This window comes from Rousettus aegyptiacus, unplaced genomic scaffold, assembly GCF_014176215.1.
Source record: "Rousettus aegyptiacus isolate mRouAeg1 unplaced genomic scaffold, mRouAeg1.p scaffold_m13_p_6, whole genome shotgun sequence".
NCBI lineage: Eukaryota > Metazoa > Chordata > Mammalia > Chiroptera > Pteropodidae > Rousettus > Rousettus aegyptiacus.
Window position 1 is genome coordinate 94,884,024 of NW_023416309.1, and position 15,556 is coordinate 94,899,579.

General features: G+C 53.3%; 1 protein-coding gene across 5 annotated transcripts; it reads right to left on the minus strand.

Annotated features, from left to right (window-relative positions):
- Window positions 1–377: 377 nt before the first annotated feature.
- Window positions 378–14,736, minus strand: PDK2 (pyruvate dehydrogenase kinase 2). 5 transcript variants are annotated; one of them, XM_016158474.2, is made up of 12 exons: window positions 14,510–14,736; window positions 12,552–12,693; window positions 7,586–7,708; window positions 5,354–5,425; window positions 4,802–4,986; window positions 4,462–4,551; window positions 4,190–4,267; window positions 3,124–3,200; window positions 2,935–3,033; window positions 2,646–2,753; window positions 1,866–1,979; window positions 378–1,290 (listed from the first exon to the last, which is right to left on the minus strand). In XM_016158474.2, exons 1-12 carry the CDS (start codon window positions 14,625–14,627, stop codon window positions 1,150–1,152), a joined length of 1,347 nt encoding a protein of 448 aa, XP_016013960.1. In that variant the 5' UTR covers window positions 14,628–14,736; the 3' UTR covers window positions 378–1,149. The 5 variants fall into 5 exon arrangements, with proteins under 5 accessions (XP_016013960.1, XP_016013963.1, XP_016013961.1 ...); XM_016158477.2 differs by lacking the exon at window positions 14,510–14,736 and adding an exon at window positions 13,263–14,122; XM_016158475.2 differs by lacking the exon at window positions 14,510–14,736 and adding an exon at window positions 13,027–13,226.
- Window positions 14,737–15,556: the final 820 nt, after the last annotated feature.

Below are 15,556 nucleotides of genomic sequence, written 5' to 3' on the forward strand. Positions count from 1 at the left end.
GAGTGTGGTGGGTGCCACGCTGTCAGGTGTTCTGAGTGAATGGCTACGCCTGCTGTTGTGATTTTGGTACACGGAGTCATGCACTGAGCTGGGCTGAGTGTCCCAAGCACGTCGTATGCTGGTCACAGGAACTGCAGTCTGCCTACGTTCGTTCGCGTTCGTTCGTCGTTTGTACAGTGTGGATCTCCCTCCCCACAGGAAAGCAGCCAGGCTGAATTCTCATTGGATCTCCTCTTTACTGTAGATGTCGCTGTTACCATCACAGCCACTGGGAGGAACACACAACTTTAACCCCCTGTGTGCTAAGGGGAAGGGTGGGGGCATTCAGGGCTACAAAACTAGCTATGTACACAGAGCATTCTAGGGAGAAAGTCTGGAGCTCAGGCAGGTGGTGTAGGTGTAAGGCAGGTGGGTGGGTGTATGCACGTTAGGACATGCAGGGGAGGGCTTGGGAGGTGGCAGAAACACTCCTGGAGCCACCTGCGGGGCTTCGAGCAGCCTAACCGGGTGCTGAACTCGGGGTCCTCCCAGGTAACTCTGCTTTAAGGGTGAGCTTTAGGGGCGATTTCCAGGTAAGAACGCCTTCCCTCTCAACCTTGACCTGAAGCTCAGAGTGGAGGGAGGGGCTGCAGGACTAGGCTCCAGACCAGGGATCCAAAGGTGCAACCCCTTTCCCTACCCACCACCCAGACCTGGGGGGCACCTGGTCCCATTCTAACACTGATGCAGGATCAGGGCTGGGGTGCCTGTGTGGGCTAAGGGAATAAGGCAAGCAAGAGTACCCACTTGGAAGGCCAGGCTGTGGAGGGCAGTAAGGGGGACCCAGGACCCCTGGCAGAAAAGTGGAAGCTCTGGTCTCAGAGAGGAGGACTACCACAGAAATGTATCTTTGGGACACTTCGGCACGGTGGAGACATCCCCCAATCCTCAGAGGTCGCCCACAGAGATTGGACACCGGGGAGACCACCTAAGGGTCACTGTGGAGCAAGAGATTGGCACTTAGGGGCCACCACAGACTGGTCACCGCAGTAGTTTCCACAGACACAAGCTGGTCATCAGGGGGAGCCTCCTCCCACCTGGGGGCGGTGATGAGGAGGGTCACCGTGGTGGCCGGTCCCAGAGACAGCAGTCCGTCCTCTCGAGTGGCCCCTAGCTGGTACGGTATGTGGACGTATTCTTGGGCTCCGTGCTGGGCACGCACCAGTCGCCGGCCTCCTGGATGGTCTGGTAGTGGCGCCAGGCTGACTTGTTGTAGACGGGCAGGCGCTCCACCGAGTCCGTGGACAAGGCCTGGAGAGTACAAGGCTCAGCCTCTCCCACTGCCCTGTGCCATGCCTCCTCCTCAGCAGACCACCCTGGCCCCAGGGTGCACTCTGATGATCACTGACTATGGCCCACATTTCAGTCTAGCCAGCTGCCAGACACTCAAACAACCAACCCCAACCCAGGAAGAGCCTCAGAAGGGTCTCTCCTTCTGTGTCTTGCTCCCACCTACTCAAAGAGACTGCTCACTCAAAGGGTCATGGAAGGAGAACAAGGAGACTGGGCTCTGTGACCTTGAACAAGGTCATCAACTCTAGGCCTCCATTTCTCCCCAGCTAAATGACAAATTCTCTATGATCCCCCCTTCCTTCTGGTATAACAAGTCAAGGGGCCCCAGAACAGAGGTCTTCGTCATGGATTATGTACTTCCTCAAATTGCCTGCCAAGTAGGGAGCATCTGGGGCTCAGGGAACTGTATCTTTGTTCTGATTTTCAGTCTGGGATCAGGAAAGGATTGGAGAGATGTAAAAGAAACCTAACAGGCCGACCTGCCTGACCTGTCAGCAACCCCCCCGGCAGGGCATGCAGGCAGAGGCCCTCACCTTGAGATAGATGAGAGCGTCGGTCCCAAAGCCTTCCATGGAGAAGAGCTGGAGGTCCCCCTGGAAGTACTTGGCATAGAGGCGGGAAATGGGGAGCCCGTACCCGAAGCCGGCCTGCAAGGGGGCAGGAAGGAAATGTATTGAGGAGGCTGGTGCTGCAGCAACAGATGCACTGAGTGAGAAGTGCTGAGCTGGGATCAGGCAAGGGTATTCCCAGAAGTGGGATGGGAAGGGATAGGAGAAAGGGAAGGCTCTGAGGCAAAACGGGGGCTGTGGGATGCAGACCATCAGTCTAGGGGAGGGAGGAAGGCTGAGGAGGCACTGTGGGGGCACGGGGAGTTAGCAGGGCAGGGAGAGGAGCTGAGACCTGAGAGCCAGGGGGTCTGGGAAGGTCACAGGACTCCTCTAAATCTAGTTTTCCAAACCAGTGCTGCCTGCTCTGCTGGGAATGGTTAGAGAGGTGCTGATGAGTTGAACAACACCAAAAGACAGGTAGTAACTTTGTGGGCAGATAGAGGAGAGAGGGAGAACTGTGGGAAAGTGATGGACAGACACCCACAGATAGGTAGGGAGGTGCAGGGTGGAGAGAGATGGGAGGAGCAGGGAGGTCCAGCCTCCAGAGAGGTGGCTGACATCACACGCAGCCACACAAGAATGGAGAGACCATGAGAGATAAGGAAGCAAGAGATAGGGAAGAGTGAGAATTTGGTAACAAGAGATGAAGGGACAGATAGGAATCCTTTAGAAGGCAGGCAGGGAGCTGGAATGAAGCTATCTCACCAATGGAGTCCCCTCAGAGCCAGGCTGGGGGGTGGGTGCTGTGGAGTACATGTAGCTGAAGAGTCGCTCGATCTTCCTCAGGGGGACACCCCCACCTCGGTCACTCATCTGGGGGAGATGGGACATGTCAGGGGCTCTCCAGACCTGTTTTTCACACCCCCCCCACCCCTTGACACCCTTGACCTTTCCTAGTCTTCCTCATCCCCAGGGTCTTTCTGAGCCCATCTCCTGGCAGGAGGGAAGTCCCCACTCTATTTCTCTCTGGTCCCCAAAGTCAAGGATCACATACTTTGATGGACAGATCTTCCTTGCCCAAGGCCACCATGATCTTGATAGGTGGGAGAACGAGGCTGGATTCATGGCTTTCCACGGTTGCTCGCATGGCATTCTGTGGAGGGAAAGAGGTTAAGAGATGAGTGAGAGAAGCCTAGCCTAACTGCCCCATCCCCTACTAAGGACCATCCCCCAGCCTCCTCACCTTGAAGAGTTCAAAAAGTATGTGGTAGAGGTGGGAGGGGACATAAACCATGTGAATTGGCTGTTTGGAGTTGGAAGCTGCCAGGGAAGTCAAGACCAATGATCAGAAAATTATCAAGAGGTCACCATTCAGCCAGCATTCATTTCCTCAGCATCCAGCACCCAGCACTTAACCACTGTCCACTGTCCATCAATCTGCTCATCCATTCACCAAGCATCCATCCATCCATCTCTCCATTCATTTAGTGTTCATTCAGTCACCTATCTGTCCATATAGTATCCATCCATTATACAGTGTCTGTCTGTCCATCTGTCCATCCATCCACCCATCATGTCCATTCAACATCCATTAATTCTTCGATCTACCCATTCGGTGTCCATTCAGCCATCTAATTGTCCTTCAATATACACATCTGTTCAAACATCTGTCCTTCCCATCTATCTATTTATTCGCAGAGTACAGATCCATCCTTCCATTTATCCACTGGTTATGGATCCAACTAGCCATCATTCATCCATTCAAATAGCATCGATCTATCCTATATCCAGCCTACCAGCACCCACCTGGATACCGGAATCCCCTGGAGAGCTTTTTCACCTGGAGGGAGATGGGAGGGTTGCTGCCCAGGTAATTCTGAAACCAGCACCCTGCTTCCTAAGAATCACTCTAGCCTGGAGAGCTTCTTGGTATTAGGGACTAAATGTCTTTTCCTGGTGTCTGGCACAGAGCTTTTGTAGGTAGCGGGAGCTTAATAAATATGTAATGGATCAATGAATAAAAAAAATCTTAGACTCTGTGTTGGGCAGTATAAAGATGAATAAAATTCAGTCAAGGACCTTGCTTATTTTTACTGCTTAATAAATTTTTATCAAATAAATAATATTAATAATAATACAATAACAGCTCTGCTTGTCCCTTATCCAGATAATAGTTAATTTCCTGACTCCCCAACTCACCTTGCTCTCCCACGTCCCCAGCCCTTAGAGAGAAAGACAGACACACACAGACACACACACACAGATACACACAGACACACACACACACACACACAGCCTTGCTCACTCACCACTGATCTCCTGGATCTCCAGGTCAGGTGAGGCCATGTAATACTTGTCACACAGGAGCTTGGCCATGTCATATGCATCTAAGAGAACAGAGGAATGGGGTGGCCCACCCAGCAGGCAGTCTTCTTGGCACTGACACTGGGCATCACCAACATTAAACCCATGAAGACATGGCCCCCACCCATTGAGGAATTGGTCACCCTCCAGCCAGGTAAGCTTGGAGGGGTCACGGGGCTCCTTGGTAGACCAGGCTCACGGAGCAGGGACAGCTTACCTTTCACTACCTCAGAGACGCTGCAGTTGGGGTCAATGCTGCCGATGTGTTTGGGGTGGGCTGGGTTGGTGCTACCATCAAAGATCAGGGCTGCAGCAGGAAGAAGGGTGCTGCTGGCAGGGCCGCAGAGCCTGCCCTGCTCTCCCTCTTCCCCAGGGCTCTCCCCTCTCCACCTCTATTTCTGCTGCCCCTTCCCCATCCTCCTGCCCTCTCTCCTCTAACCCCGACCACTCCAATGAGAGTTGTGAATACCACATTGGACACTTTTTAAAGAGGTGACATAATTTTGCATTCTGTAAACAATGAATTTCATGTCGACATTGACTGCCTGTCCACTCACTGTGCTGGTTGATGAGCATGCGGATGGAGATGCGGCTGAGATAGAATCGGTCCAGGAAGTACTGGATGTTCTGGTTGAACACGGGGTCATTGCCATAAGCATCTTTGTACTCGATCACGCCCTGTGCCATGGTTGGCACCACATCGTTATGGCGGTTCCGGATGGTGACCAGGGCCTCAGTGAACCTGCAGGGGACAGCTGATGTTGGGCCTCACCCAGGCCCAACCCCGGGGACACCTTCAGACTTCTTCCTCCACTTCTGACCTCTCTATAGTGTCTTCACCACTTGACCCTTCCCAACCCAAAGGACACATAGCAAAGCCCACCCTGACTCCTCCTGACAGCCTGAGCACTCCCTAGGGGCAGGGCATGGATTCCTTATCAGACTCAGGGTACACTGAGGGCAGGGGCTGTCTCTCCACTCAGACTGGATATCCCTGAGGGCAGGAGTCATTTCTTCCATCCTGCTGGCACTTCTGCCCCTGGGCCTGTGATCACAGATGTCACTCACCTATACCTGTTCTCCCTCCCCCAACCAGGGCCCTCACTTACTGGCTCAGAGTATGACGGTCCTCAGGGTCCTTGTCCAAAAACTCCATGATGTCCAGGAGACTCTGAACGTACCTGTGCACAGGGGGTTGTGGCGGGGGGAGACATCACCTCAGCTGAAGCCCAGGCCCCCTTCCCACCTGACTCAGCTGCCCTAACTCCGGTTCTGCCCCTCCTGTGGGCACCACACAGAGCTGTGCTGGCTGACAAGCTACATCACAAATTCTCACTTCATGTCATCCGTATGTGAGTTTCTGACAACACAGGGAGTTATGCAAGAAAACCCCTAATATGTTGGTCCCCCTTAGAGCAGCTTTGCTTGGGAATCTTAGAACAGGAGTCTTAGAAGGGCCTTGGAGACCACACCACCTATGAGGTTTCAAGGATTAGGAGACTGCGGCCCAGATGGGACAGGGGAGACTTTACTAAGAGAAATTCACTCTACCTCCCTGAGCCCCATCATGGAAACAGATCTTAGTATCTGTTGCATGCCATGGGCACAGCTGGCAGAGTGGCCAGCCCAGGGCTCCCAACGAGTGATGATAGCTTCACACCCCCAACCAAGGCTGGATGGGTACGGGCCAGACAGCGGGAGCTGTGCAATCCACCTAGGAAATGGATTAAATGGCGGATGGGCAGGACCCAGAGTGGGGTGAGCAGACCCAGCTTTGACAAGCCCAAGAGCTCACCCTACTCTGAAGGGCCCAGCAGGAATGAGCAGCTCTTTGTTGCCCCTCCATCTACAGGCCTGGTCAGGAGGCTAGTTTCCTCAGGACCTAGAAAAGAGCTGGGTAACCAAAGGGAGAGTTGGGAAACCCTGAACTCAGGGACAGCAGGGGGCTAGCTTTTGCAAGGGAGCCAGGCCTACCTGTGGCAGTAGCTGGTACCAACTTGGAGCCACTGTCCCCTGGCCCCCTGAGCAAAACACCCACTGTTTCCCTGCCAACATGCCCAGCTCACAGCTTGATCTCCTGGGGAAGGCAGGAGAGCTGACAGTAACACTTCCAGCCAGCGGGAAGGAGGGGCTACCGAGCGCCCTGAGTGGGAGGTGGGGGGAGGGGCGGGGGCGTTGGGGCCTAACAGTCTCTCTAGAAAAGGCCCTTTCCTCTCTTGCTTAAGACAGGAGAGAAGAGGATGAGAGAGCTAGCTCTGGAGCTGGCTCTGCTGGGTCCCAGTCTTGGCTTTTCCACCTTGAGCTGTGTAGTCCTAGGTAAGTCATGGAACCTCTTTGGGCCTGACTTTCCTCATCAGGAAAAAGAAGGGTTTTATATCTATTGCTATCACTGCTTTTTGGTGAGGATTAAATGTGATAATTAGCACAGTACTTAGCACATAGTGAGCACTCTAAATGTTTGCTCTTGTTATGAATAGTGGTTCAAACATTGTCAACAGCTGAGTGCATCTTCTGACTTCCCAGGCAGCACATGATACCCTCCTCCAAGTTGTACTGAATATAGGCTCTGAATCACACCATGTTTTAATCTGTCATGCTCTGGACAGCCACCAATGGCAAGAACAGAACTGTTCCAGGCCTGGTGTGCCCTGCCTGCTCACCCCACCCAGGGGTCAGTGCAGTCACTGATGAGAGAGCCCAGTGAACGAAAACCATCCCTGCAGCCCCAGCAGACAACCAGAGTGTCATGCCTAAAGCCTTACCTCATCTTCCTGGAGAATAGCAACAGCCAGCACTTACACAGTGGCCGTTAGTGCCCACCTGTGCTCAGAGTCTACACAGGGTCTCTCGTCTCTCTGCAGCCTTTATAAGCATGCAGTACAGTAAGTCCTCACTTAACATTGTCATAGGTTCTGTAATTTTAAGAAAAAATGACTATGGCACAACCAATTTTACCATGGGCTAATTGAAATAAATAAGAGTGAAGTTCTTATAGCATCTCATCAGCATTATAATGAAATGACATTGAATAAAAGAAGGTTTTTCAGGACCTACAGTATTTCTTCCTTTTTGCAGCTCAGAGAGGGCAAATGATATGCCCCAGGCCACACGTCGTAAGCAGCCATGCTGGAATTCAAACCCAGGTCTGTCTGATGCCAAGTCTACACCACGTGGCCAACTGTTCACCATCTACACTGGTTCTAATGGTGACACTCTGATGTCGATGGTGGTGGCACCCAAAATTTACTGGGCACAGGCCTTGTGCCAGGGCTCTGCTCCGTGACTGCCTGCTCCCCTTCTTTACCCATTGCTAGCCCCATTTTACAGATGAGGAAGTTAACCTGCAGAGCAGAGGTTCTCTCTTGCAGACCCATGTGACTCCAATCTCTTGTTCCCTTATCATGCCGGGATAAAGCTTCGTGCTCACGTGCTTCTTGGAGGGAGAAGGAATTGGGGGAGAGGACCTGCAAGTGAACAATGCTGGGGACAGGCAGAGATAGGCAGGGTTGCTGACCAGCTGGAAAATGGGAGCCCTGGAACCCTTCCCAAGACCCAGGGGGCAGACAGAGAGGGAGGTGGTTGGAGCCAGGAGGCCCTGACCAGCTTGGTGGTACTTGGCCAGGAGTGAGGGAATCAGAGTCCCAGTACCCAGGAATAGGGTGAGTGCCCTAGCTGCTAGCACCAGCCCTCCATAGCTGCCTAATGAACCACAGAGGACAGAAATGGGGACTAGTCACATGGCCAATGAAGTACAGCACAGGGCATCAGGATGGATTGGCAATGGGCAGTGCCTGCCAGCCCAGGTATGGGGCCTCGGTCTCCAAAACTGTGAAGCAGTATTTAGAATCCTTGCCTGCCTCCCTTGTAGAGCCATTCCTGCAGGGGAGTGGTCCTGGGTGTTCTCTTGGAAGGAAGAGCAGAAGATGAGAAGGATTTCCCCCAGGGGACCCCAGCCCTGGCCTGAAGCCCCCCAGGGGCCTAGCACACCAGTTCTGACCCTTGGGCCAGATCTTTGTCCTAAAGGGAGAGACACTGGGGCTGGAGCCATGCTGGTTCCTGGGCTGCACACCCCTCTGAGCGTCGGAGAAAGAACTGGGCTTCGACATGGGAGGCCTGTAGGCAGTGGTACAATGACTGATGCATCGCTTCGAGATTCACTTGCTCTCAGCAGGTAGAGGGAGGCCCAACATAGTGCCTAGGGAAGGCTTGGGCCTGCCAGCTTCAGCAGTACATAAAGCCACACAAGATTCGCTTGGTGAGATCTGGAGCCTCCTCCCACTTCAAGGTAATGTGGGAGTCCCAACCCTTCCTTCTGGTGCTTTGTAGCCAGTCCAGCGCCCTGGATTTGGGAGTCAGGAGAGGTGACATTTGGGAGAGGAGAGGGAGGAAGCATGTGCGTGTGCGTGTCGGGGAGGTAAGGGAGAGAGTGTGTGTATAGGAGTAATGTTGAAATGAGTAAGCAGTGCTGGGGCGCAGGGCACAGGCTTGTGTGGGAGCAGGAAGGAGCGCTGAGTGAGTGAGGGAGTGTGTGTAAGTCTGTGAGCCTGTGGGCATGCGCCATGCTGCCAGGCACAAGAAGAGTGTGTGTAAGTCTGTGAGCCTGTGGGCATGCGCCATGCTGCCAGGCACAAGAAGAGTGTGTGTTAGTCTGTGTGCCTGTGGGCATCCACAGCTGCCAGGCACAAGAAGAGTGAACAAGGATGGCTGTATGAGGAAGGGAGAGGTGACAGACATGTCTCGCATTTGGAAGCAGAGAGGTGGCAAGTGTGGGCACTGAGCCAGGCTAGCTTGGGTCCCATTGCTGGCTGTGCCCTAAAGAGTCCACTGAACAGTTCAGGTCCCTGTCTATAAAATGGGATTCAGAGCAGTTGCCACTCAGAGAAGATGATGCAGGTCTCTACTAGTCTCTACTCTGACTATATGAACAGTGGCTGAGGGAGTCAATGGGAGGATTTGGCTAAAGCCCCAGCACCATACTTGGCAGAGCAGGTCTGTGTGCCAGGAGCCTGCATGGTGATGGTGGTGGAGTCCTCCACAGGCAGAGTCTGGGGTCCACATACCTTGCTAACATGCCAGGGAGGTTCCTGTGAAGGTGCTCCATATGGCCTCCCACACCTCTCCCTACAACCCCTGCAAAGACTCTATTAGTGACAGGAGCGGCTGCCATCGGATTCCACTCTGCAACTCTCCCTTCGCCCTCCATTTTTGGGAAGCACATCTCTACCAACTCCACATATCCTTCAGGCTGTCTTCCTCTCCTGAAAGGAATCAAAGTGGCCCCTTCTGTGCTCCAGCAACACTAGCTGTCAAAAAAGATCCCATAATGTGAATCCCGCTTTCCCACTGACTTGCGATGTGAAATCTCTGACTCCAGGTCACTGCCCCAGAACACAGCACCCTGCCTTTCCCTTCAAGAATGCACCCTTCAAATCACACAGCCTGGGTTGGAATCCCGGCTCTCCCACTGACTGCCTGAGTGATCTTGGACAAGAGTCTTAGTCTCTCTGAACCTCAGTTTCCTTGTCTATAAAATGGGGATAATAACAAGGCCCACTTCCTAAGGTTGTTGTGAAGGTTAAATAGTTAATATGCGGACACATTTAGAACAGTTCCTGACGCACAGCAGGCCCTCCAGATATGTTTGCTTTTGTCATCATCATCATTATCATTACCACATTGTCTAAGAGAACCTTTGCCATAATCACATCACCTTTGGCCTGGAGGTGCTGCAGCCTAGAAGCCCGGGATGTCGCTTGTGTTGATAATGTTCCCCACACTTTCACATCTAGCAGTGGCATTTGACCCTCAGAAACAGCTTGAATCTCCATTTTCCAGACAAGGAAGCCAAGGCTCAGGGAGGTCACGTGGTTTGACAAGGAGTAAGTGTCTGCCAAAGTCAAGCCTGCTGATGCCAAACCAAAGGCCTTCTACCACGTTCCAGTCACTTCCAAAACAGGTTCCCAGTACATCGAGTTTACCTAGTTGAAATACTTGATCAGGTTTATTTGGAATCAGGAATTTGCCACTTGCTCACAGTGATCCCTGCCTAGTGCCTCTCCCAGGCTGAGTGCAAACTCCATTAGCTATTACTGCACATTAACAATTACCACCACCACTGCTGCTACTACCATTTGCCCAGGGCTTCTCCGTTTTCTAAAGAGGAGGTTTTGTTCCTTATTCATCAGACTCTGAGACTAGTGGCCCTCTTTCCAGGCTCCCTGGTAGATTGTCCCCCTTCTCTCATATAAACTCTGCCCGCCTCCACTGCCTCTACCATCCAAGCCGGCAGGAGGTTCTTCTGCAGAAGTAGGTCTGCACTCTCTCAAGGCAGCCACCTTGTCCCTGTCAGGAAGTCCTTCTTTCCCTCAGACCTCAGTCCCTCCTGCTGCAGCCAATGCCCATTCTGGAAATAATCGCAGCAGGCTGTCTCTTCAGTGTGTCAGACACTTCAGCAAGCCCTCCGCCTGCCCTTCTCTAAGTTGATCATCCATTGGGAAGTGTTCTCTCTCGCCTAACGTCTTCTGCTGTTGGTTGACATTACTGAGAGAAGAATAAGTCAGGCCGAGCCTCGGTAAGTGTTACTGATTATCAGGAAGAGAATCCAAGGGGGCACAGGGGCATCGTGGGCAGTTCAGAAGCTCCCTGCTCCACCTTCCCCACCCTCCTCACAGTCCCCTGGCTCTCCTCGGAACACAGTGTCCAGGGAGGGGCCTGAGAAGCCATGTCCTGGAGTCAAGGACCAGCTGGAGAGGTAGCGAAGTCAATCAGCCAGACAGAGCTGGAAGCGGGATAAAGAGAGCAGATGGCACCTTCTGTCTCATCCCCACGACTTCCAAACCGCCCTATAGTGGGAAATGCCAGTGAGCTCAGAGGTCTTGGACAAGGGATTAGCAAGACGGGACCTGGTCGGGTTACATGAAAGTCATCTCTGTCCCCCCATCCCACCTTTAGCTTTCACTAACAGCACTCGGATGCCCTAGTCAGTGGTTTCCTGCCTCCACATCTTTATATAAGCAAGTGCTTTGGCCCTCCCTTCTTTCTAGGTCTAGGCTCACCTAGGTACCATGTAAGGCCCAGTGACACATTACCATTTCATGCACCCATTTCAACTTCCCCACAACTTTCTGAGTCCACTAACATTCACTGTACACTGACTATGTGCCCAGCCTTGCACAAAACATCTTCCTTCCCAAATCTCATTTAATAAGAACAAGTCATGCATATGCAGGTCCGTGCATAGGAAAAAAATGCTGGAAGGGCACTAACAAAACCTTACAAAGCCTTAACAGTGTTTGGTTATGGGGCGGAGGGCAGTGGTTGGCATTCTTTTCTACCTACTTTTCTGTTTTCCAAATATCAAAGTGAACATGTTACACTTCTGCAATGAGGATAAGAGACCCTAATCCATGTTACTTTTAAGTAATTTTTGATTCTTAATTTAAATAAAACTAACTCTTCAGCAGCTCACTGCTGCTACCACTGTCTACGGAGCACGTAGTTTGCCCTCTTTTATCCTTCCCCTGAGATCAAGGGTTCCCTTAGCATGACATTGAACTGAAAGTCAGTCTGGTGCTCCTAAACCCAAAAGGAAACCACAGACAGACTACACCCCCAACAGCCAGAACTAGCAAAAGATTTCTGCACAAGTGCCACTAAGGACTAACCACGATTAGCTACTTACATGCCTAGTTACAAAGTAAACTTGTTTATTCTTCATGTGACTGGCGTGAGCTAATGTCATCCAATTCTGAACCCTGGACGGAGTTCGTGAGTTTTACTGAGGATTTTCCCTCTGCTACTGCGGCTCTGTGCAATAAACTTTCGGTCTTTGCCCTCTAAAGCTCTTTGGGGGGTAGGTCCTGTGTCTACGAGTGTTTTCCAACATTCAAACCGTCTGACTTGTAGCTCGTATTATGTGATTTGAAGATTTGCTTCTTTCTGTTTCTGTTTCCCACAAATTTACCCCAGGTAAATACTGCCCCACAAGTGCTGAGTTTTTATGACCAGGGCTGGGGGAGAATGCTGACAACAGCCTGATTTGGGGGTTTGGCTGTGAAAATGATTTCCTAGGTGGATCCAGGGTTTCCAGAGAAAGGAGGGTGGTAGGCATAGGGCTGTCCCACAGATACAAGGTTAAGGGTTTGACCTTGTCCCTGTTCTGACCTAGCATTCTGCTTGACCTTGGGCAACTCCTCACCCCACCCCCGTGCCTGCCCTCTGTGTCCATTCCCGCCTGGAGACTCCATCTCTGCGCCCAGGGCATCTGGCGATGGAGTGGAGCTGTGGGGATCTAACCGGGGGTCTCACCAACTCTGTACCAGCTGCACCGAGGGTGTGCTCAGCACCCGGTCAGGAAGCAGGTTGATTTCTTTCATGATATTGGCCAGGCGCACAGGCAGCTCCTGCCTGAGGAAGGTGAATGAGGTTTTCTCACAGGCATTGCTGGACCCTGGTAGGAAAGAGGGAGACATGAGCCCATAGTGCTGCAAACCATTGGAACCAGAGGACGTCTCAGGGATCAAGTTGATTAAGTCCTCCATTTCCTGAGGTTTCAGAGAAGTGACTGGGGGCACAGAGTAGGCAGATCCCCTAATGCCCTGCAGTGCTCCACCCTCCACACCATGCTGCCTAACCCTTTGGAGGGTTGCTTCCTCTCCTCACCCCCAGCTGAATCTGCTCTCCTTCAACCACAGGGTGCAGGGCTGATCCGGGGCCCACTTGGAGTGGCCTCTGGCCTAAATTACTTCGTTTCTTCTCTTTTTCTCTCCTAGCAGACACTCACTTTGGGGGAGTTGATCTAGGTGGGCAGAGCAGCCAGGGGAAACCATCCCTTCCCAGGACTGGGCCCTGGCTGAAGGGAGCTCTGCCTGGACCACCGTAGCTGAAGACTCCTAGTGCCATCTCTGGCTTAGCTCATCTTCACCAAGGTTGGGCTTGATGACCACTGTAGAGCTACCCCTGCATTAATATCCACCCAACTGTGAGGAAGACAGGGTCAACGGATGGTAACCCAAATACCTTGGTCCTTGGCCTTGCTTCAGAAAGCGGGGGTAGAGGATTAAATGAGGCCACAAGCTAGAGTCAGGAGACCTACGTTCTAGTCCAGCTTCTCCTTCCAACTCTGTCACCCAGGAGGTGTCACCATCTCTCTTAAGGTCCCAGTTTCCCCCACTGTACTGCAAGTGGACTACACTCTACTGTAAGCCCCTTCCAGCTGTGACATTTCTGTAATCGGGGTCCAGTCTGGACTGGACAGTTGCTGTGGGTTGGGAGTAGGCATAGGTGGCTTCCCCACAGGGGGGAAGCTCAAACAGGGCAGGGGGCAGGAGGCCGAGACCAGAGGAACAGGTGCTCCGTGTCCTGGCGGCCCCCTCCCTGCCCCTTCCTAGCAGTGACGCAGATGTAACCTGAGCCAGGCAATGTCTCAACTCTTAAGAGACCTGGGCAACCCCCAACTCCCAGCTGGCACCATGGAAATACCACGTGGACAGACAAGTCCCACACAATGTCTGTTTCAGTCACCACATTGGCACAGCCTTGCTCCTGCTCCAGAGCTCCCTGCAGAACGCTGTGGAAGGTGATCCTGGCCTAGGAACCCAGGGGCTGCCAAGGGTGGGTGCGAGTTGCCTGACTCCATCTCATGGTGCCCTGGGCCCCTGCCTAGCTGGGACAAGCACCCAGGCCCAAGGGGATTTGATCTTCAAGTGTCCTTGCCCACTGGGCCAACTGGGGGCCAGCTCCTTCATTGGGTGGAAGTATCCTGGTCAGGGTCTCTCTCCTTCGGGCATCCTTTGAAAGAGCCCCTTCCACAAATGACCCCTGGATGCCCGGCCCAGGTCTCCTTCCATGTGGCCATACCTCCAAACGCTGTCTTGTTACTCCCACCAGCATCCTCGCCCCCACCCCCATTTCCTCTCTGTCTCCCAGTCTTATCGTCAGGACCCTTTATGCCTGAATGACTCTCCAAGGCCCCTCACAAAATCAAGAAGACACCTAGGATCCCTCCTTCTTAGGGTCCCCGCCCCCCACTTCCCATTAATAGTCCAGACGGAGTCTCTTCAGCCAGGGTACCCATAGCCCTTTCAGGCCCGGCTGTCGCTGCCTCCCTGTTAACCCTTTCCTTCCTGTACTCCTTCAAGCAACCCTTCCCTATCACTCAGGGCCTCTCTTCTCCGCGCTTATCCTTCCTGGACGGGACCCCTGCATTCGCTCCACTCAGACTCCCGCAGGTCCCGGCGCTCAGACGCCCTCTGTCCACTACGTACCGAAGTCCAGAAACTGCTTCATGGACAGCGGGGACGGAGAGAACTTGCTGAAGTGCTCGATGTACTTGGGTGCCCCTGCCAGGGACGCATTCTTCAGCAGCGCGCGGACCCAGCGCATGGTGGCGGCACCGCGGTTCGGGTTCGGACTGGAGTCCAGGTACCGGTGGCTCGGGCGCTCGGCTCGGCCCAGCCCTGCCAGGCGTCGCGGTTCGGCCTCCTCCTCCCCTCCGCGGCCCTGGCGGTCCTCCAAGCCGCCGCCAATCAGCTGGAGGCGGCGCCCCGACACCACCAATGGCCACTCACAAACAACTCTGCAGCAGCCAATAGCCTCCAGCCTCGGCACGTGGCTTCCCCGGGCCCTCCCCGTTAACCCGTGTTGGCTCAGAGCCGCGAGTTGTTTTCTCCCGGCGGCGAAGAGATCCCTCCTTGCCCCGCACACTAGGCTGGATTCCCCTCCGAGCCCAACGCGGATTAACCCCTCCCTTCCAGAGACCTGCTATTCCTCCTCCTTTTCCACTTTCCTCGCTCCCTTCCCGAATCACCTTCACGTGCTTACCCTGAAATTGTCTGGGTAGCTTACAACGAATCCCTGTCCTCCCAGAGGAGCCCGTGTCACCTGTCTTGATCCCGACCTGCTCTCCTTCAGGGGGTTCCCAGTCCGGACGGCAGTGACTGAATGCTCGCAAACTTCAGGATCAGGATGCAAGTCCACATAATCCCTCATCTAGGTGCGCAGACCACCCACTTCCACAGGCATCCAAGTAGTTCAAGAAAAGGCTTTTCCAGTTGAGAAACACCCAACGTCAAAACCCTGATTTAACGACCAGCAGTGGTGGAGACAGCCCCTAAAATCAGTGCTACGAGTGCAGTTTTCAAAATAAGTTTATTATTCTCTAGCTCATTTGACCAGAGAAAACAATCTTCTCCGCCCTGGGCTTCCCTGGAGAAACGTCCTGGAAGGTGATTTGTGCTGGGAGCCGGGAAGCCCACTCTTCCCCAGCAGCCCTGGCTCTCTGGTAAGAACGTAGCACGCCCTCTTGCGGTCTG